Here is a 20,368-nt window from a genome sequence, read left to right as displayed (position 1 = left end):
TTGGTTTTACCATATGATTCTAAAGCTCCCCAGAACCCTCATACAATTGTTTATATAGATAATAATAATTTGTAGCACGGTAAAAACTTGATACATGAATATTTGTTGCACGTAAAATGGGTCACAAAAATGTTTATTTTACGATCCTAATATAATGGAGATGCCGTCTTTTTCACCTTAATTATTTTTCAGTTCCCTAGATTTGCCAGAAAAAAAAAAAAAAAAGGCTTGTACACCCGGCTACTGTTACCTTTCCTTTCGAGTAATATCAGACCTGAGACTTCACAAACATCACTGAATTAAAAAGAATTAAAAAGAATCAAAGTTAACTGGTTTATGAATAGCTAAATGAGAGCTGAACGAAATTTACTTTAGCAGTAGAGATGCGGAAGGGATCTGCTAAATTCTAAACACCTATGAGAAATACTCCTACAAAATGCCTGCTTGACATAACTTCAACGACAGGGAGCCAGGCAAATGAATAGCCTTTTACGACAGAGCTTTAAACTTTCAGCTCCAGTTTCACATCAATGATTCCTATTGAAGATTTGGGTCGATAATGTTCATCTGTGTCAACCTCTTCTATTTCCTGAAAGCACATTGCAGGAAAATGCACTAACATTAGTGTAAACACCAAGTTGAAGAATAACACTGTAAGATATAAAACCAAAACTCATTCCTCGTTATCTTTGAAGGAGGTTGCACCGTTAATTAGCAACAACAAAAAAGAAGTGAACTTGTGTTCCAACCATTACAACTACTGTATATCAGACTGGAGTGCTTATGTATTTTAATTAAATTGGGAGTCACCCATGTCTGGCAAATAAGTATATATTTGTCTATTTTCTCAGACATAGTGTCACAACTAAGTTTGCTACTCATATAACTTCTTTCGGCCATAACAATGGAAGAGAAAATATTTTTAAGGACATGATACTTAAAGTAAAATATCACCTGAACAACATCTTCACCCCTGATTACTCGACCGAACACATTAAGCTTCTCGTTCAGATCCGGAATTGGGGCAGTAGTTATAACTAGCTCAAAACCTTCCTTGCCATGTTTTCCCTTAGAAGTACCCATCATAAATGCATCATGCTTCACACTGGACCACAATGGAAAAGTTGAGGATTGGGTGGGGGTAGCAATGAAAAAGATTAGATTTTTATCAGGAAAGGATTTTGTAAGTGAAACAACCAGTACAAGAAAAACAGGAAGAACCTTGTATCCAGTTGGTTGTAATGTCTGCCTTTAGATGTCCAATCTTCTGTAACGCCATTTATTTTTGAATCACCTCCATGGATTACAAAATTTTTAATCACATGATGAAATTGCATCCCTTTGAACTGTCCATTATGACTGTAAAAAAACACTTATCTTGTGAAAAGTTAGAGTAACTAGGCTCGACTTGACATTTTATATACAAACAATAATTGCACAACAAAAATTGCAATCAGCTTCTATATCTAAACAAGCATCGGTTAACATTTAAGAATCACATTATAAGAGTGAGTGTGTGTGGTATATCATCTAGTAATACTCGAAGATCAGATGAATTATTATTTTAGCGAACAGGAACAGGGTCCACAGACCTAGACTCGCCTAGGTTTGTTAAAAATTCCAAATACAAGAAATTGCAAAAAAAAGATTCCACTATAAAAATTCTGCTACGAGATTTTATTTATTTATTTATTTAAAAAATCAGCCAAATAATTTTAAACTAATAAATCAGATCAAATTTATCAAATAATGTCAAATTACACATATAAGAAAACTTGTTATGTCGAAACTAGTGAACAAGCAAATGTTAGAATGTAGAATTTAAAGTCATGCGCATATGTAGGCAAGATGAAGATTTACAGCTTCCAGATTACAAACGGAGTTACCAGTTAACAGGTACCCACAATTACAAAATTTTCTTTATGTAAATTACAACTTATCAAAATAACAGAAAGTAAACTACAGTACCTTTTGTTGTAGGCTACATAGTAAAGACTAATAGGGACATACTTACCATGCATCAATGAATTCATTAACAACGTCAGGAGCACCGTCCTTGTAAAGTTCCACCGTTATCATGCCTTTAGAAGTATTGAAGATCTGTGATTGATATCATGTCAAAATACACTAAAGAGAAAACTACAATAAGATTTTGCAAGTACAAATGTAAGTTAGAAATCTCAGACCAAATCATATGCCAAAAAAACCTATGAGCCAAGAAAAAAGTAATTGCTTGTGAATAATATAATGTCTAAGGATGTAACAACCTTAGAGAAAAAAAAAAAGGAAGTTTGGTCTTTAAGGGCTAAGGATTGTGCATTACAAAATACAATTAACATGCCTATCACTTGCATAGCGTCAACTTTTTGGGTCATCAAGTACATCTAATAACAATTAAATTTCAATTTATAAACTCTTACAGCATATCTGGGCACTTCAGATTTCTTTGAACCGTCATATGCACCTAATTTCTTCAGGGAAAAGAAAGAGTATGAGGGGAGGCAATTGGATTGTTATCAAATTCATAGCAGAAACCACCCAGATACAGAAAATTTATTACCTTACGTATTGGTAACCCTTCCCTTGTCTTCTGAATCACCCTGGACCTAAGCAAGTGATTATGGAAGTTCTTAAAAGCCAACACAAAATTCGGGTCATACATATAAAGTATTTCAGTACAGTATTCAGGACTATGGCCTAGATGCTCGAGAATTGGTCAACTTATCTAAGGTTTATCATTTAAATACCATATACTACATTATTGAATGGGCACATTAAAATGTATAGCATATTAGCATCTAATATGTGTCTATCTCAAGGTACCAAGCACACAGCGTTGCTTGGATGGTAAAACAGTAAAAAGCCGGAATAAAGCAAGGAAAGCAACGTACAAAAAAATGCAGAACCATGGGTGTTGACTCACTGATTTTACGCAAATTGTATCTTATAATTTTTTTAAAACAATCCATATGATGAGCACAAAACATTTACATCAGAATTAGCTTGAGTAGCATTTGACAGTGACTATTGAACTCGAAGCATCCTCATAGTGTGCTGCAAAACCAGAGGCATTTAACGTGTTGCAAACCATAAAAAATATCCCAGAACATAGATCCCTTGGGAATGAGCGAACTGCGGAAACAGTACGAGTATGTACTTATAGGGGGCCTTATTCACAGCTAGATTACTTGACAACCCAACTCGGTCTTAGTAGAGTCTTTCAGTGGCATGTTCTCATTGTCCAACTAGATTGCAGATAAAAATATCAAGGTGTCCAATACATAATAAAGACAATGCTTACATGGTTCTCAATTTTGAATCCAAAGGTTTCCAAGACAAAGTTGCCTCTATTATTCATTACTTGCAAGAAGTTGTTGATCAGCATATTGTTGTAAAGTTCTTGAATAAATCTCCAAAAAGCGGGGCTTTGATTTATTTCTCTTGTGGATGAACTAAAATTGATTTTCAGTAAATAGTAATATGTCAATTAAGTCCACCTTCATTAATTAATGCCAATACCACCCTACGGACCATACCAGTTTAGAATTCTTAGAAAAAGGCGATAAGAAAAAAGCCAAATATTTAAACATGTCATTATATATCCAATTTCACAAAATAAAATGTAGACGAAACCAAAATATGAACACACAGACCTTTGAATCCAATGTCTGTACGAGGCTAACCCGAAGAAAACCAATAGAATGACAACAACGCCATACAAGACAATTGTACTAGCACTAATTTGACTAGGCCCCTTCTTCTTCTTGCTTTGCTGTAGTAGAGCTTGAGGTTTAATTTTAGCCATGCAGCTAGTACAGCTTCAATTCTAAATAGTTTATATTCAGTTAAATTAACCTGCCCACAAGTCAAATCTCAAGGTTATAGATTTCTGAAATCCACATTTACAATATATTAGCTACTGACTTACATTTGAAGAAATATAGTCCAGAGTTGTTAGAGAGATGCTGTGGTCTAATTCTACATGTTTTTAAAAAATTTATATTTAGCGCCGCTCTGTAATTACGATAGCAATTTTTATCTAGTAAAAACAGTTTTAGCTTAAAGACAATTGTCCAGCAAATATTCTACACTTCGCTCGCACACATTTCTATAAATTTAAAAGTGCAAACAATTCTTCTCAAATTAGAAAGAGCCTGTATAAGTATATCTAATGTTTCACCGGTAGCAGCATTTACCACTTTTTTGATGATTACTTCTGTCAATTACAATTTAGAGTTCAATACTAACAAATTAAAATGTGTGCACATATATACATATGCAAACCAACCCTCCTCTCTCCCTCCCTCTCTCTCTCCCCCGCTCTCTCTCGGATACAAACTCTCTCCCTCTCTCTCTCCCACTCTCTCTCGGATACAAACTCTATCTCCCTCCCTCCCTCTCTCTCTCTCCCCCCACCCCACGAACAATCTTGTATACATACAATTTCATCACAACTGATTGAAATCAAAGATAACATCTTTACTGACAAAAGGCGATTAAAACATGAACAAATACACAAAAGAGAAGTGGCAATCAAATCTTTATACACTGTTATCAAAAATGAAGATCAATAAAGTTAATTTACTTACGAGAACAGATCGAACAGTGTTTGTGTGCACTGTGCTTCTACGCTTCTCGCTCTCAAACTTCTGTTACAACAAAGACTGCACAAAATTACGACGTTACTATTCATTTTTTACTTAAAAACCTTTTGTAATATTACAAAAATAAAAATTGTTTAGGAATTTATAAGAATAAAATAAATTAGTAAGTATTCCAAAACTCATTTTTGAAAATATTTTTAGAATTTATTTTGTTTTTATAGGACAGTGGACAGATATTAGTAATCTATATTATGCCTACTGTTGAGACATTGTAATATCAGAACATTACTATTTCATTGTTAACTTAGTCTTCTTGTTCTTGTCATGGTAACAAAAAAACTAATAAATTAACCACTGCTATAAAACATTGTTAACATCCATGCATGATGCATGTTCATATTCTTAGACAAATTGCAGAATAGGCACTTCTCCTCCTCCAAGGTTTTCCGGGTAAACAATTATGTTGAAGTTTCTGGCTTTGTTTCCATCCCGGTCACCAGCAATATGTTATCCGCATACTGATAGTCTTTTTAATTGGTTGATTATTTATATTACGTTTAGTACTTCCAACGGTATAGTTGCTGAAATTTTTATGGATTCCGAAAGTGAATATAGGTTGTTGTAAGGGATTTCCAATGAAACTAAAGAAATTGTTGCTGAAAAGCCCTTACTCGTACTTTGAAGGTTTAGCCAAATGCTTTCATGTTGGATTAGATCAAGAAACAGGCATAGCATTAATACAGGACATTGAGAAGGTGAAAAAGTCGGCTGAGCTCTTTATAAAAATGAGTAATAGTTATTTATTTTGTTTTGTCAGGAAGCGAGTAATAAACAAAAGCCACAAAATCAGAGAGCGCCATTAGAACAATCTTAAAAAGATAAATTGATAGGCAGAGATATACATGCAACCCTGCCATGGAATTTGTAGTTCATCTTATTTAACATTGTCCCTCTATTGGTAGCATCTATGCCCAATCCCCATACACATTTTTGGCTCCTGGATTGATTATGTTGCCCAGAATGTCATGACCTGAAAACGTGTGTTATAGCTGTTGAGGTTCACTTCACCTGAGGAGAGAAATAATCGTATCCATGGTTCTCCGCCTCTCCAGGCCTCTCAAGTCCTACAGATGGTTAAGGAGATAGTTAACACTAATTTTTTTAATATAGGAGGTTTCAAAAACGGGCAATCTGAGATCCTCTTCTCCCTTTTATCATAAATTCATAATCCAATAAAAGTGCTACATGAATTGATGCCTCTTGGCTCATCATCCAGGAATATTGCCACATGATGCAAGGCCTCCTCCAAAGCCATATTGCCATCATGCTCATACTTATTAATTTGCAGACATTTTTTTAAAGATTTAAAGGACTACTATTAATTCAAGATTTTACGGAAATTTGTGTACAGTATTTAGATACATCTTGCAGTTCATACTAGCCTTAAAATTCCAAACATATTCTGACTTGTGATACTATGTTTTAGAGTTACATTATTGCTACTGGAAGAGTCTGATCAAGAGTTTATTTTGAGGATTATATTCTATCACGTAGAAATACTGTTGCGTATGGTTTGGGCAATTAGAGAATATAAAAAGTTAATGAATGCATATTAAGGCTTAAGTTGGTATATTCATATGAAGACTCTTGCAAAATTACTGAAAAGTTTCAGTTTGTTCAGTCAATAAATTATGAATCAAATTATAGCAAATAGAGGAAAATTGCTACGACTTTTTAATATTTCGTTGATTATATAATATTCAGGCCAGCTTTGGAAGACTGGGATGTGCAATTGGTTTTGTCATGCAGATTTTCCAGTAAACAGAGACTAAATAGATAAATAATAAGAGACACCTTTAAACACATAATTATGTATTTAGAAGGTATCATCTGTGGTTAGTTTAGTTTTCTCACATTTCATGGATTGATTTCACACATTGCAGTAATACCCTTTCTAATTGATCTTTTCTCCTGCTCACCTTCCCTTCTGGTTGACAATCTGTGAGAAGATCTCATCAGGCTTATCCTCTGATTGTTCATTTTCATCGTGGTCGCTTCCAAGACTTAAAGTGTTCCTGTGCATAGCCATTAATTTGGCCTGATTAATCTGTTCGGCATTATCATACTCTATGCTTCCACTTGGTGCTGGAGAATGATTCACACTAGTGGGATCCGACTCAAGTTGCAGCACAGATTCAAGGTTCCAAAGGACATCTCCCATTGAGGGGCGATCTGTTCCATGATCAGCTAAACACTTTTCAGCCAATTCAGCAAATTTCTTTATACACTCGGGATTTACTTTTCCTTTGAGCTGGGGATCAATTATCTCATCCAGTGTCCCTTTTCTCTGGCAATGCATGGCATAATCAGCAAGGCTTACCTGTTCCTTGGGAAGGCTAGGATTGAGAGCAGGTCTAGCACACAAAACCTCAAAAAGAACAACCCCAAATGAGTAAACATCAGATTTTTCGGTCAATTGTTGTCTCCTGAAATACTCAGGATCCAAGTAACCGAAACTACCCTTTACAACAGTGCTAACATGGCTTTGATTCATGTTAGGGCCTGTTTTAGATAACCCAAAATCAGATACTTTTGCAACCCATTTATCATCCAGAAGAATGTTGGTGGTCTTGACATCCCTATGAATAATTGTGTACTTAGCCCCAGTGTGAAGATAATGCAATCCCCTTGCTGCACCAATGCAGATTTCCAGCCTTTGCTTCCAAGTTAGAGTAACTTTATTTTTATTGTAAAGATGCTCCCTTAGAGTTCCTTTTCCCATGTAGTCATAAACCAGTGCCATCTCATTACCCTCTTCACAAAATCCAATAAGGGACACCAAATGCCTATGCCTGAGCTTCGAAAGCATCTCAATTTCGGTCTGAAATTCATTAACTCCTTGTTCTGAAGAGGGGTTTGATCTTTTAATAGCTACCTTTGTATCTCCATCAATAACACCTCTATAGACCTTTCCGAATCCACCAACCCCAATAACATGAGATTCATCGAAGTTCTTGGTTGCCTGCAAAATTTCAGCCAAAGAGAAAAACCTGCAATTGGCTGCTGCATCAGATGAAATGTTTGTACTGCCATTGCTCTTGCCAGAGACTGTAGTAGCTGAAGTATGAGAATGTCCGTAAAGTGGCAGCCAAGATACTGAATCCCCGTGTTGTTTCTTGTTCCTCTTGTTGACAATAAATATTATGGCAGCCGCAATGCCAAAAGCAGCAGCACCACCTGCAGCTCCACCAACAATTGCACCTATGTAGCTTTTTTCAGGAGCAAATTTCTTGTTATTAAGCTCCATTTGTTTAAGCATCAAATCTGATATTTCGGGGTTGGGTCCTGCCAAGTTAGACTTTGCATCACCAAGCTTAAATATCTCCAATCCATTCAATGCTGCATCATAAAACTCAGGCTTAACATTCACATTAGGATGAAGTGCCACCCAGATCTCTTTATTGTCCTGTTTACCATTCACATTTACAACATAATCCTTTTTCACAGGCTGGTCCATGCCGCCTGCCAGTGCAATGATATCCAATGTATCTGCTGCAGTTTGGTTATTGATATAAATCGTAAACACCCTTTGATTCACCTTCTGATATAGATAGTCACAAAAATGAAGCCTCACCAAATAGGTAAAATTGGCATCAACCTCAAAAACCCATGTCAAGTTATAATTTTTGTTGATATTTGGATCCGGACCCATAGATCTTGCAGTGTTGTACACATCAAGAGGGGCTAAAACGCCTGTCAATCCGCTGTCTTTGATTGTGGTATTGGCCTTGTTGGTGACACCGCTAGAGGCACCAAATATATAAGCCGAATCATCATACCAACTCCTCATTAAACCAGCTGAATCATTTGTTGGTGGAACAAATTGTCCACCAACATTCAGTCTGTACATTGTCTCCATGCTGGCTGTCGTGGCCGACACCATCACCCCTGAATCTTCACCAGAAACTCCCACCATTTCTATATTATCATCAAACATCTCCGGTGTTTCAATGACCTCAATTCCATTAAGAAACGCAAACGTCCCACTATACTTATCAGAAGGCTTAAAGGTGAGACTCAAGTCATTTTTATTGGAAGGGGCCAATGCATATTCCTTAATTATATACGCCTGTGATAAGGCCATAGCAGTTGTTGCAGCACTAAAATTGTTCAACAGGGTAACTCCTCCAGCATTAACCGAAAAATAAGAGTTGGAAATATTAACATTCGGATACGAAGATGGATAGAAATGCAGCCTTAGGAAAATCCTACTGCTCCCATTCACAGAAAATTTATAAGATGTCTCAGCATTAAAAATCCTAGCAGTCATATAAGGAATATCAGAAGGGAGTGAAGAATCCTTTGTTTCGGCTTTGGTTTCCACCGTTTTATCCGAATTCACAAGATACTTTGCATCAGGCTCCCATTTTCTGCCATCTGCATCATTGCCACCCTTCTGATCTCCACAGCTGAGAAAAATCTTTTGGCCCGGACCAGGTTGTGCATGAATGATGCTAAAGACAATACATAGTTGTACATAAAAAACGACAAGACCGGAATTGGAATGCATGGCTTGTATTGGCGTACAGGAAAACAACGAGATCACGAATGCAAGTCAAGATCAAAGGTTGAAGATTTTCCTGTACGCCTGACAAACGACGAGGGAGAGTTTGGTTTTGGATCAAAGGGGCCGTGCAATGCTAATTTAGCTCTGCTCGGCCATGGAGAAGGAGATAGGCCAACCTACATTGCCTGAAAACTTCACATGAATTTTACTTTCATGTCATTGTTTTCCTTACTAATTATAGCTGAAATTTTAGGTCCATCTCATTATAACTATTTTCACACCCTTCAACTTCGATATTATTACAAAGCTATCATTCTTTTATTTTGTGTTATAAACTGGCGCATAATGTCTTTGATCTTTGGTGTTATAAGCAATTCTTTTGCTTTGCAACCATCACAGCTATTTTTAGGGATGGCACGGGGGCACTTCGGGGTCGGGGAGTGCTATCCCCATTCCCCGCCTCCGATCCCCGAATTCAATACCCATCCCCGACCCCGCCCCGAACCCCGAACGGGGATTCTTTTTCTCCCCGATCCCCGCCCCGAACGGGGAACGGGGATCCCCGCGGGGATTCGGGGAATTTTAGTTTTTAATAAAAAAAATAATTTTATAATATATAATATACTCTTTCAATAAAAAACAAACTACTAACTCATAATATACTAACAAAATAATATTATCTCATATTTTTAATATTAAATCATATTAAAATTGACTTATAATATAAATAAAAGACAATATTAAAATTATTAAATATATTATATTACAATATAATAATAATCGATCAATAAAAATTAAGATTTTTTTTTTAAATTTTAATAATATTATAAAAGATATCTATTTTTAATAATATATTTAGTATAATATATATAAATATATTATTATTAACATATAAAAATTATTTTTTAACATATATATACAATCGGGGTCGGGGATCGGGGCGGGGAGACACGAAACCCCGACCCCGCCCCGATCCCCGAATTTTTTATAAAATTTTCCTCGCTCCCCGCCCCGACCCCGAAAAATTCACCGAATCCCCGACCCGAACGGGGCGGGGATCGGATCGGGGTCGAGCGGGGCGGGGTAAATGCCCATCCCTAGCTATTTTGATACAAGGTCACTACTAATTACTAGAAAGTAGAAACAAGTCATTCTCTTCTGCAATAAGTGTTCGTAGTAAGAGTATATCAAGATCTTGACACTGAGTTGAACATATTGGCAGGGGGAAAGTATAACTTTATCTAGATAGGCAATTACAAAGTTAGCATGCTCTCCCGCTTCTACACAATCTCCGTCCCATTTGTTCTGTTTATCAATCAAATTCCGCTTTTTGACTTTAAATTACAGCTAGTGCGTGTTTGGGTAACACCACTTCTGGCTTTTTTCGATTAAAAGCTGACTTTTTTTCTTGACCCGTTTGTGTAAAAAAGAAGACTCATTTATAAGAAGTCGAGAATGCTAGTTTTTGAGGATTTCTAATCCAATTGTTTTCTTTACTTTAAGTCAGAAACACTTTTTTGAATTTACCTAAACAGCACAATTATTTTGTCTTTGAATCTAGTTTCTGATTACTTATTTCTAGCAGTACATTTAATTCTTATGACATGTCTAAGTGGCATTGACGGGTAAAACTACAATTTCATGGTTCTATCTTTCTAGTTACAATTAAATTGAAAATCTTCGCATTCAAAATTGCTATAACTTCTGGCAGAAAAAAATTGCTACAACTTAATAAGTAATACAATGAGATTCTGGTAAATTCAAAAACATATTGAGTTTGCTGGTGAATTTAATATTCAAAATAGAAATTTCATAAACACGTCAAAATATCAAATTGCTATGAATTTTCAATTTTGTAATTATTACAAAATAAATTGTTAGATTCTCACAACCAAATATGGTTCTCCGTCCGATGCCCACTTTCTGGTCTGTCCGTCGTTAATTTGTTTTGCTAATTCTGCTGGGCCGCTGGCTAGGTTTTGGAATAGTACACACGCTGACCAATAGACATTTTGGCATATTGGGCTGGAGCCTCCTTTTAGTGTTGGGGTACTTGGTTGGCCCATATGTGCCAAAAACTTACTTTTTCACGTTACATAGTACACTCTTGATAAGTAAAAATTGTTTCAAATTAATTGTCCCATTTTATCTTTCAATGCAATGTAGTCAATAGTTGTATTTTCTACAAAATTACATTTCCTAAATCAAATATATCCCATATATTATACTTGGTCAATGCAATAAATGTAATGATAAATGAAGTTTTCTACAAAAGTTAGTTTTTCTTAATATGTGTGATTTGTTCAAAAGTGTACCTGTATTATGAAACGGACGAAGTATAAATAAATATTATCGATTTCACGAGCCTCGACAACTAGTTTCCAGATAACTAGTATGTTCCGTATGTATATATCTCACCTTTGGTGTTCTTTAAATATTTTTAACTATTTTTATATTAATTATATAATATAGTTTAATAAATTTCTTTTTATTTATGTAATATATCAAAAAATTCGATGTATAATATTCTAAATTTTATAAAAAGACGAATTCTAGAACGCACATTTTTTGTAAAGAAATTTTTCATAATTTGTTTATAAATACAAATTCATATATTTTGAATAAAAATTATGAAAACAATTCAAAATAAAAAGAGTTCTTGATTAATGAGTTCCTCATAGAACCCAGCCTTAATTTCACATTAAAAATTATGGGTGCACGAAAATTTATATGTTTTGGCCGATTTTGATTGGTGTGGTGATTGTATATGTAGGGGCTCACCATTATTAAGATATGAGGGTCAATAAAAATCTCTCAAACTCATAAAATTTGGCCCTTAGCCATGACACACACTAAAAAAACCAAAAAATTATACTAAATGAGATGACAAAAAAGTTTGATAACATATGATCATAAGTAAATAGTAACTCGGTTGGATCCGATATCCGTGAATTCGGAAAGTCTGACATCTCTATAATGATGATCGAAATGTATTTCAATAAGTGTTGACACAATTTTGTATTAATTCCACAGACTCTGAAAAGATGTAGTTTGCTTAAAACGACTACCCTACTTATCTTAAACGTGGACAGAGGTAGATTAACCCATGTGCTGCATGCAGCCGCCGTCACTAACTTCATACTCTATCCGTTGCTTGGTACCATCCTCAAGTTTAAACAACTTCATATTATATAATTGACTTGAAAGTGAAATCACACTAACCACATTACTTAACATCCCTACAACTTTGTTTTTCTGACTTAAAAATGTGTTAATCCTATCTGTTCTGTTAATCATCTGCCACCCTTAACCACTAATCATAGCACTTAGCTGTAATTAGGACCCATATACAACAGAACGGCCCAACGGGTGCTTTCTGGTCTATATTTCCAACATATTTAAGCACCTTTAGCTAGTACTGATCCATTATTTTGTCCCTACGACTATTTATAGACTATTGATAAATGGTGATTATCTAATACAAAGTGCATGTGGCATCCTCAAGACCTCAACTTTGACAAAAGTAGTAGTACTGGTAAGTGTTAACATGTAACTTGTAGATATGAATGTAGCCCTTAAAACGGGATAGAGGTGAGGATAAGTACCTATATATTAAAAACCATTATATAAGTATCAATGTGATAAAATGACTTAGGTTCAATTATAATGAAATATTTATTTGGAGATATGAAAACAGGCATGCAAATGCAAGGAATTGAACTTAAACTTAATTTTTTTTAAAAAAAAAAAAAAAAAACACATAGATGGATATCATTTGATTAAATAATGGCGAGGTACATGAATGTCAGAAGAAAATTATGCTTGCAGATCCCAACATGAAGATCTTAACGCAACCCTTTTGCTGAGAGGAACATTGACATGTTGCTCCAGTTTCCATTAATTAAATAAGCTTCCCGCTAGGGAACATGGACATAACTACCAAAACTGCTTAAAATTGAGGAAAATTTGCAGGGTTATTGAAAACAAGTCGTGAGAATAAATAAATATATATATAATAATGCACTAATATGCATTGAATTTGGAAAAGTAAGAAGGAATAATCCAGGGTGTTTTGAGTAGAAATGAGTTGATTAAAGGAGGTGGGTTTTTTAGGTATACTTAGGAGGTTGAGTGCTATGAAGAGCTATGATCATGGTTGCATGTGCTTTAGGGTTTGAGAACATGCACAAAGCAACAAGCAAAGTGTTAAGGTATACATGGCACAATAGCAGTCCCACATTTATCACCACCCCCTTTGTATGGGAGGCATGCAACTGTACGACAGAATTAAATATTTAACAATTTGCAACATTATCCTTAATTAAATAAAATATCAGAAAACTTAAATTATTGTTCATATATTTCTGGTATAAAACCCCCATCTGTTGCCACACTTGAAAACCAGCCAGTTTTCTCTTAGACAAACATATTACTAAGAGAGTTGAGAAATGGGAGGATCTCCACAACCTATTAATCTTGTTTCCCTCTCTAGTACTACTAGATCACAACGGATTAGAAGAAGAAGGCAGATAAAGACTGGGAAAAGACCGCGAAGAATCGCGATGAAGAGAGGAAGTAGAAGAAGGTTTGGTGGTTTAGAAGGTTCTAGAAGGCCAAGAAATGAAGTGGGGAGAAGGGTGGAGGTTCTGAAGAAGCTTATTCCAAGCAGCAGTGACAGCATGGGATTGGATGGGCTGTTTAGAGAGACAGCTGATTACATAGTGGCTTTGGAAATGAGGGTAAAAGTTATGCAGATTATGGTTAAGGCTTTGTCAACTGTATGATTGTGAAGACAGCAAATGTTAATTTAAATGATTGGATTTATATATTCTTTTGCATTTATGTTTTATGATAGCAATTGATTTTGGATGGATCATATCTGCACAGGGATTAGTTTTGGTGTATTGATATTATTGTGTTTCTTGATAATGCAAGATATTGATGATCGCTGACGGAATTTTCTATCCATCACTATCTTATCATGTAATTTTTTATTGTTAAGGGACGAATTCAGGCTAAAACTCGAAGAATCCTCTTTAAAAGTTATTGGGGCCGTTTGGGTTAGCTTAAAAGAAGTGACTTCTTGCTTATAGTAAAGAAGTGGAGTAGAAGTGAGAAGTAAATAAGTTAATAAAGTGTTTGGAAAAGAAGCAGAAGCTGTGAGAAAGAAGCTAGCATTTTCAGCTTCTTAAAAGTGCTTCTACTTCTTTACACAAACGGGTCAAAAGAAGCAGAAGTCAGAAGCAGCTTCTGCTTCCGTAAACCAAACAGGCCCATTGTATTTCTTCATCTGAATTGAATCAATTTTAATGAATTAATAAAATAATATTATTCTGAATTTTAATACAAACTTATTTCCGTCTCACTCCATCATGGTGCACATTTCCATTCGCATGCAGCAATAGCAAGCAGGATATCATATATAGAAATTATGCAGGAAAAATTCACATTAGAGTATCTCCAACCATGTAAAACTATTAGCTAAAAATCATAAATACATACCATAAATAAAAAATATAGAAATTGTGTAAGAAAAACATCAACTCCAATGGCACATCTATCTTGTCTATAAATATAGTCAACATCCTGATGTTGGCTATATTTTGTCGAATCTCTATAGGCCTGTAAGAAGATTTCACATCATTTATTATCATATTCAAGTGATATATTTTATTTATAACAATTTAAAATATTATTTTTTTTAACAAATATGGCTTATAGGCTATAACCTTACAAATGAGTATATGTTCTAAGATATTCTCGAGATGAGCCACGGTCGAAAACCAGGACCTGGGACGACAGAGGATAAACTCTTAACCACAATCTAAAATATTAATAACATACTAATTTTAAAATATAGCCAACCAATATAGCTAATAAGAGCATCTCCAACCATTGAAAACCCTTGGCTAAAAGCTGAGTTGGCATACCTAAAATATAAAAAAAAAATTAGCCAACAGCTCGAAAAACTCAACTCCAACCATACTCAGCTGTTGTCTGTGAATTTAGCCAGCCTCCTATGGATGGCTAAATTTGTCTATGAATTTAGCCAACCTCCTATGGATGGCTCAATTTGTCGAACCTCAACATGTCTGTAAGAAATCTGTAGGAAGATTGCATGTCATTTATTATCATATTGAAATGATATATTCTATTTTAACAATCTAAAATATTAATAACATACTATTTTTAAATTATAGCCAACCAAAATAACCAATACCATTGAAGCAATATGTCTTATAGGTTCAGCAAATTTTAAATAATGTCTTACAAGTCTAATTTGGCCACCGATTATAGTCAACTCCGTTGGAGATGCTCTAACATCGAAGCAAAATATCTTACAGGTTCAGCAAATTTTACGTAATGTCTTATAGCTCTAATTGAGCCAACTATTTTTAACCAAAACCGTTGGAGATGCTCGTAGTGAGAAATTTGTAAAAGGATTTCATGTTATTTATTATCATAATAAAATAATATATTCTATTTATTACAAACTAAAATATTATTAATCAATTTTATTGTACATCTATTAGTTACCTAACTTTGGATGTTTATATGAATTTTTTTAATATTATATCGAATTGTTCACATCAATTAATTTGATTGAAAATTTTGATCGATGAAATTAGATTGGATAATAAAACAAAATATCATGAATATAAATTAAATCTATATGTATATATATATATAGACATAAGACATGTGTGATTCTATCCGGATGATCAACTCAATACACTAACGATGCCGAAAAGTTCTATTACTTTGATTTTCAAGCCAGATGGGGTTTTAAAGAAGTTCATGTACCAGTGTACTTTTTAACTGCAAGTTAAGAACAACTTAAGATATTCAATAAATTTTGTATTCCAGCATAATGTTTTATATTTGATCTGTGTAAAGTTTGCCCAAACGGAAGAATATATAAATTTTGACATAGTTTTAACTAGATCCAGGACTAATGAGGATTTGTGGTTTACGATTGACCATGGCCCAATACATGTAATGGCCCATACTTCTCATTGGGTCCTAGTGGATTAGAAAGGACAAATATTTATATTTTTTTTGGCTAATTGAAATGACTACTATTGAAGTTAGTGGATAAAACTATCCAATCTGAATAAAGTGATGAGGGCAGCCGCGAATGCAGGATTTAGTTCCCGGGGAGCGAAAATATGCTGAATCATTAGAAATGTTGTATTCAAACCAAGTCGAATGTTCTTCAAGTTTGAACCAGCTAAAAATAAACCTGCGATTTTCATTTTCAAATTGTCTCCACAGAAAAGTTATATTTGGTTGAAACGGACCCTTTTGTAAATTATATCTTCGCAACCTATCTTTTTCATTTGCGGCAAATGCATATACACTCTTTCTCTTTGCCGAGTCTGTTGGTAACTCAATCTAATGAGCTATATCGATGACCTGAAATGGCTGAGTTGTAGGATCTTCCTCCATGGACAAATTCATGTATCCGGAATTTTGAGTAGATATTTCAGTAGCATTCTCCGATTACTTTCTTTTCGAAAAATACCTCTCCATTCTATAATAAAAAAGAGAATTACAATTGAGTCAAATGCCAACAAAATCTATAACAAAATTTCATAGAGACAATCAAATTGAGGGCTAATTCTTTAAGAACAAAAAGTTTTAAAATTATCATATAAAACTAGCCAAATCGTGGTCTCAGTATGTTCACACCAAGCAAGATAAAATCGCTCATAATATTTCACTCCCCTCCTTCCATTTTTTTTTAATTTTTGACATCTATATTACGGTATGAGAAAATAATAATTTTATTTTAAAAAAAATTCTTATATCAAATTAAGGTTGAGATCCTTAACTTTTATTTATAATTTTAAAAAAAAATTTATATTTGAATATGATTTTTAACATCTTAAAATATGTTTAAAAAAATCAAATATCGATTAAAATAGAAAAAAAGAAATAATATTTCTGAAAAATATTGAATATATCATCTTTATCATCTCATGCAGGTGTTAGGGGCAGTGGCGGATCTGACTATAAAGTTAAGGGGGGTCAATTTTTTTATAAAAAAATTTAAAAGGGTCACAAAAAAATTAATGGGGGTCAATTTCAATTTTACAACCTAAAAATATGTATAATATTAAAAAAATAAAAATTTAAGGGGGTCAGTTGCCCCCCTTGCCCCTTCTAAGATCCGCCTCTGGTTAGGGGCATATGATTGTTAATATGTCTGGACATAGAAAGTTACTCCATCCATCTTAAAAAAGACAGGATAAATCAAATTTATTTTTTATAAAATGGAAACCCCATTTATAATCTTGCGGTCCTAGTTCAGCCAATGCCTCGATTATCTCTATCCTCTTGCATAGATCTAATTTTATTTTTTTCCCTATGGGTTCTATTAATGAAATTCTGTTTATCCAAAAAAAAAAAATGGAAACCACATGATATAGCAGCTTCAGTTCTCCACTCTATTACCCACAAGACCATTTTCAATGGCGTAAAATTTTGCCGAACTCATAAAATCTTTTGGGAAGATAATACTGATTATATAAATTGGGTATATATATTAATGATATATCATTATATCTTAAATTATTATATTCATTTTTACAAAACCAGAAATGAAAAGAATTTCACGTAAAACGAAAACGAAAATATATTCCAGCAAAATGGAGGTGCGTAGATAAGTACGACCCAGAGACGGAACAACAGTGACAGAGAGAAGAGCCGAAGAATATAACTTCCAGAAACAAACAAAAATAACGCCTGTAATTTATAATAATATTTTAATTTAAATATACTTTTGTACGTTTGTATTGAGCTCCTCAAACGTACCCAATAAGCAATCACACCACTAGTTATTTATTTAATCTTACTTATCCTTTTAAATTCACTCACGTCACACCATTCTGATATTTGTTAATTCCACTAAATTATTTATCTATTTAACAGCTCATTATAAAATGTAAAGCATTTTATATATGATCTAGAGAACGTATGCAACAAGCAAAGCCATGCCTCCAGAATATTCCCAAACCGCGTAAAATCTGGAACATGAACATGAACCGTCCGATGTACGAGAATTGACGGTGATAAGCAAACACATGAAACACGTGTGGGTCCTAGGATGGTAGACCGAACGGTCGCGCATAGGATTGCGGAATGATGGCAGCGGGTCCGCATATCGTGGTCAAGTCTGCTTCATCGATAATCGTGATTTGTAAATATAATACTCCCTCCGTCCCTTTTTATCTGTCCATTTTGGAAAAAAAAACACATACCAAGGAATAATTGATGGTATGAACTTTTTCATTAAATACCTCTAATTAATATCTTGAAAATGGTGGAATACTCCTACTTTATGTCTTGAAAACATGAATTCAACCAAGTTTTAAATAAGTCAAGCCTTGAAAATTGAAATTATGGAGATATATTTGAAAAACTATCATTAAATTAGTTTTGAAAGTATAAATGGACAGATAAATATGGACAAATTTTTACTTCCAAAGTGGACAGATAAATAGGGACGGAGGGAGTATAATTTTTAATTAAACAAAGTGATTAGGATGTGATTAGAAACTGATTAAAATCATGTGATTGTTAGCCTACTGATCTATACTTTTTTATTAGGAGTAGGCTACTAATCTTTGTGATTTGATTTTGTTCTGATTTAGCTTTCCGTGAATCGTGATACATTGCATCGAATTATGTACTCCCTGTTTTATATAAAAAAAAACATCTTTTATATTTAATTGGATCATACTCCCTCCGTTTCAAATTAGATGTCCACTTTAAAAAAAAAATACAGTTTAAAAAAAGTGTTTGTTTAAAAATTAATTGCATTAAATAATCAAAATATGTGGAGTAAGATTGATCTACGAAATATAAACAAGAGATATGTGGAGTATAACTGACTTTGGAAATATAATTTTGCATTGAAAGTTAAAGTGGACAAGTAATTTGAAACAAATTTTTTTTTTGAAAGTGGACATGTAAATTGAAACGGAGGGAGTATTTGGCATTTTATCGATTTCAGAATTTTTTTTTTCCATATCTGACTAATGTAATTTCACGATTATACTAATTATTCATTTCTTGATAACTGACATTTTATTTTAATATATTAATAAATATTTATGTATTCGATTGAGATTTTAATTGATTGTTTTTAGTTTATGGATTTTATGTGATTTTGATTTTGTGCGGATTCTTGATAAAATATCGCAGAGTTGATGAGATTTAAGTACAGTGCTTCAAAATCTCATGGATTTTGATGGGATTTCAAAAAACTTAAAATACACTGAAGAATGTCACAAAATCTATCATTTTATGAAATCTAAAAAAATCCATCAGCATTTGAATACCACTAGATTTTAATGGATTTTAAACAATCCCAATTGAATATCATTTGATTTTAAAGCATAATTTGAAATCCCAATTGAATACCATTTGATTTTAAAGCATAATTTGAAATCTCAATTGAATACCACCAGATTTTGTTGTATAATTTAAAATCTCAATTGAATATCTCAAGATTTTAATGAATTTCAAACAATCCCAATCGAATATCCTCGGATTTCATGAATGAAAAAAATGCTATAAAATCTCAATCCAATACACCCCTGTTAATTATAAACAAAAATTGGGACAGAGAAATAATGTTTTTTCCAGAGTTAATTATACTTTGTAACTCCTGTGTTTACTCTAAAAGCAGTTTAGAACTTGAACTTTAAAACGTGATAATATGCACCATACATTTGACTTTCCCGTGCAAGTTGTAACCCCTGGTCACTATTCCGTCCAAATCTGCCGTTAACTTTAAATGTTTGAGAGATAACAGTGTGTATATTAGTTTCTAACATCTACTTTACCCCGTGACCCTCAAAAATTATGTATTATATTTCTGAAATATATATCTAGATTTAGACTCTAAATATTTTTTTTACATAAACGCTATAAATTATTTTAAAATTCTAAAATAAATATATTTTAAAAATTATTTTAATTTTTTTATAGTACATGTTAGCAAAACAAAAGAGGTTATAGTACATGTTACAAATATCGCTGCAGGGTTGTTTACTTTTTTTGGATTCTTGTTAATTTCTTGTTAGTTGACTTCTTCTTCCCTTCTTCTCCGCTTTTGTTTATTCTTTACGTTCCTTCCTCTTTCCAAAGTTAAACTTAAATTTCTAGAGGGAGATAATGAAGTTTATTT

The 20,368-nt window shown here is 33.6% G+C and overlaps 3 protein-coding genes across 3 annotated transcripts; 1 reads left to right on the top strand and 2 right to left on the bottom strand.

Moving 5' to 3' along the window:
* Positions 1–281: 281 nt before the first annotated feature.
* On the bottom strand, positions 282–4,723 carry LOC108195225 (peptidyl-prolyl cis-trans isomerase CYP21-4-like). The gene is made up of 8 exons (XM_017362185.2): positions 4,590–4,723; positions 3,654–3,855; positions 2,561–2,606; positions 2,421–2,471; positions 2,015–2,100; positions 1,222–1,359; positions 955–1,105; positions 282–589 (listed from the first exon to the last, which is right to left on the bottom strand). Exons 2-8 carry the CDS (start codon positions 3,803–3,805, stop codon positions 503–505), a joined length of 711 nt encoding a protein of 236 aa, XP_017217674.1. The 5' UTR covers positions 3,806–3,855; positions 4,590–4,723; the 3' UTR covers positions 282–502.
* Positions 4,724–6,395: 1,672 nt separating this feature from the next.
* On the bottom strand, positions 6,396–9,443 carry LOC108215389 (receptor-like protein kinase ANXUR1). The gene has a single exon (XM_017387893.2). The coding sequence runs from the start codon at positions 9,172–9,174 to the stop codon at positions 6,580–6,582; it is 2,595 nt and encodes an 864-aa protein (XP_017243382.1). The 5' UTR covers positions 9,175–9,443; the 3' UTR covers positions 6,396–6,579.
* Positions 9,444–13,619: 4,176 nt separating this feature from the next.
* On the top strand, positions 13,620–13,955 carry LOC108215398 (transcription factor UPBEAT1). The gene has a single exon (XM_017387902.2). It carries the CDS (start codon positions 13,620–13,622, stop codon positions 13,953–13,955), a length of 336 nt encoding a protein of 111 aa, XP_017243391.1.
* Positions 13,956–20,368: the final 6,413 nt, after the last annotated feature.

Source organism: Daucus carota, chromosome 1 (genome assembly GCF_001625215.2).
Source record: "Daucus carota subsp. sativus chromosome 1, DH1 v3.0, whole genome shotgun sequence".
NCBI lineage: Eukaryota > Viridiplantae > Streptophyta > Magnoliopsida > Apiales > Apiaceae > Daucus > Daucus carota.
The sequence above is the reverse complement of the archived record's forward strand: the minus strand, read 5'-3'. Positions and strand labels throughout refer to the sequence as shown.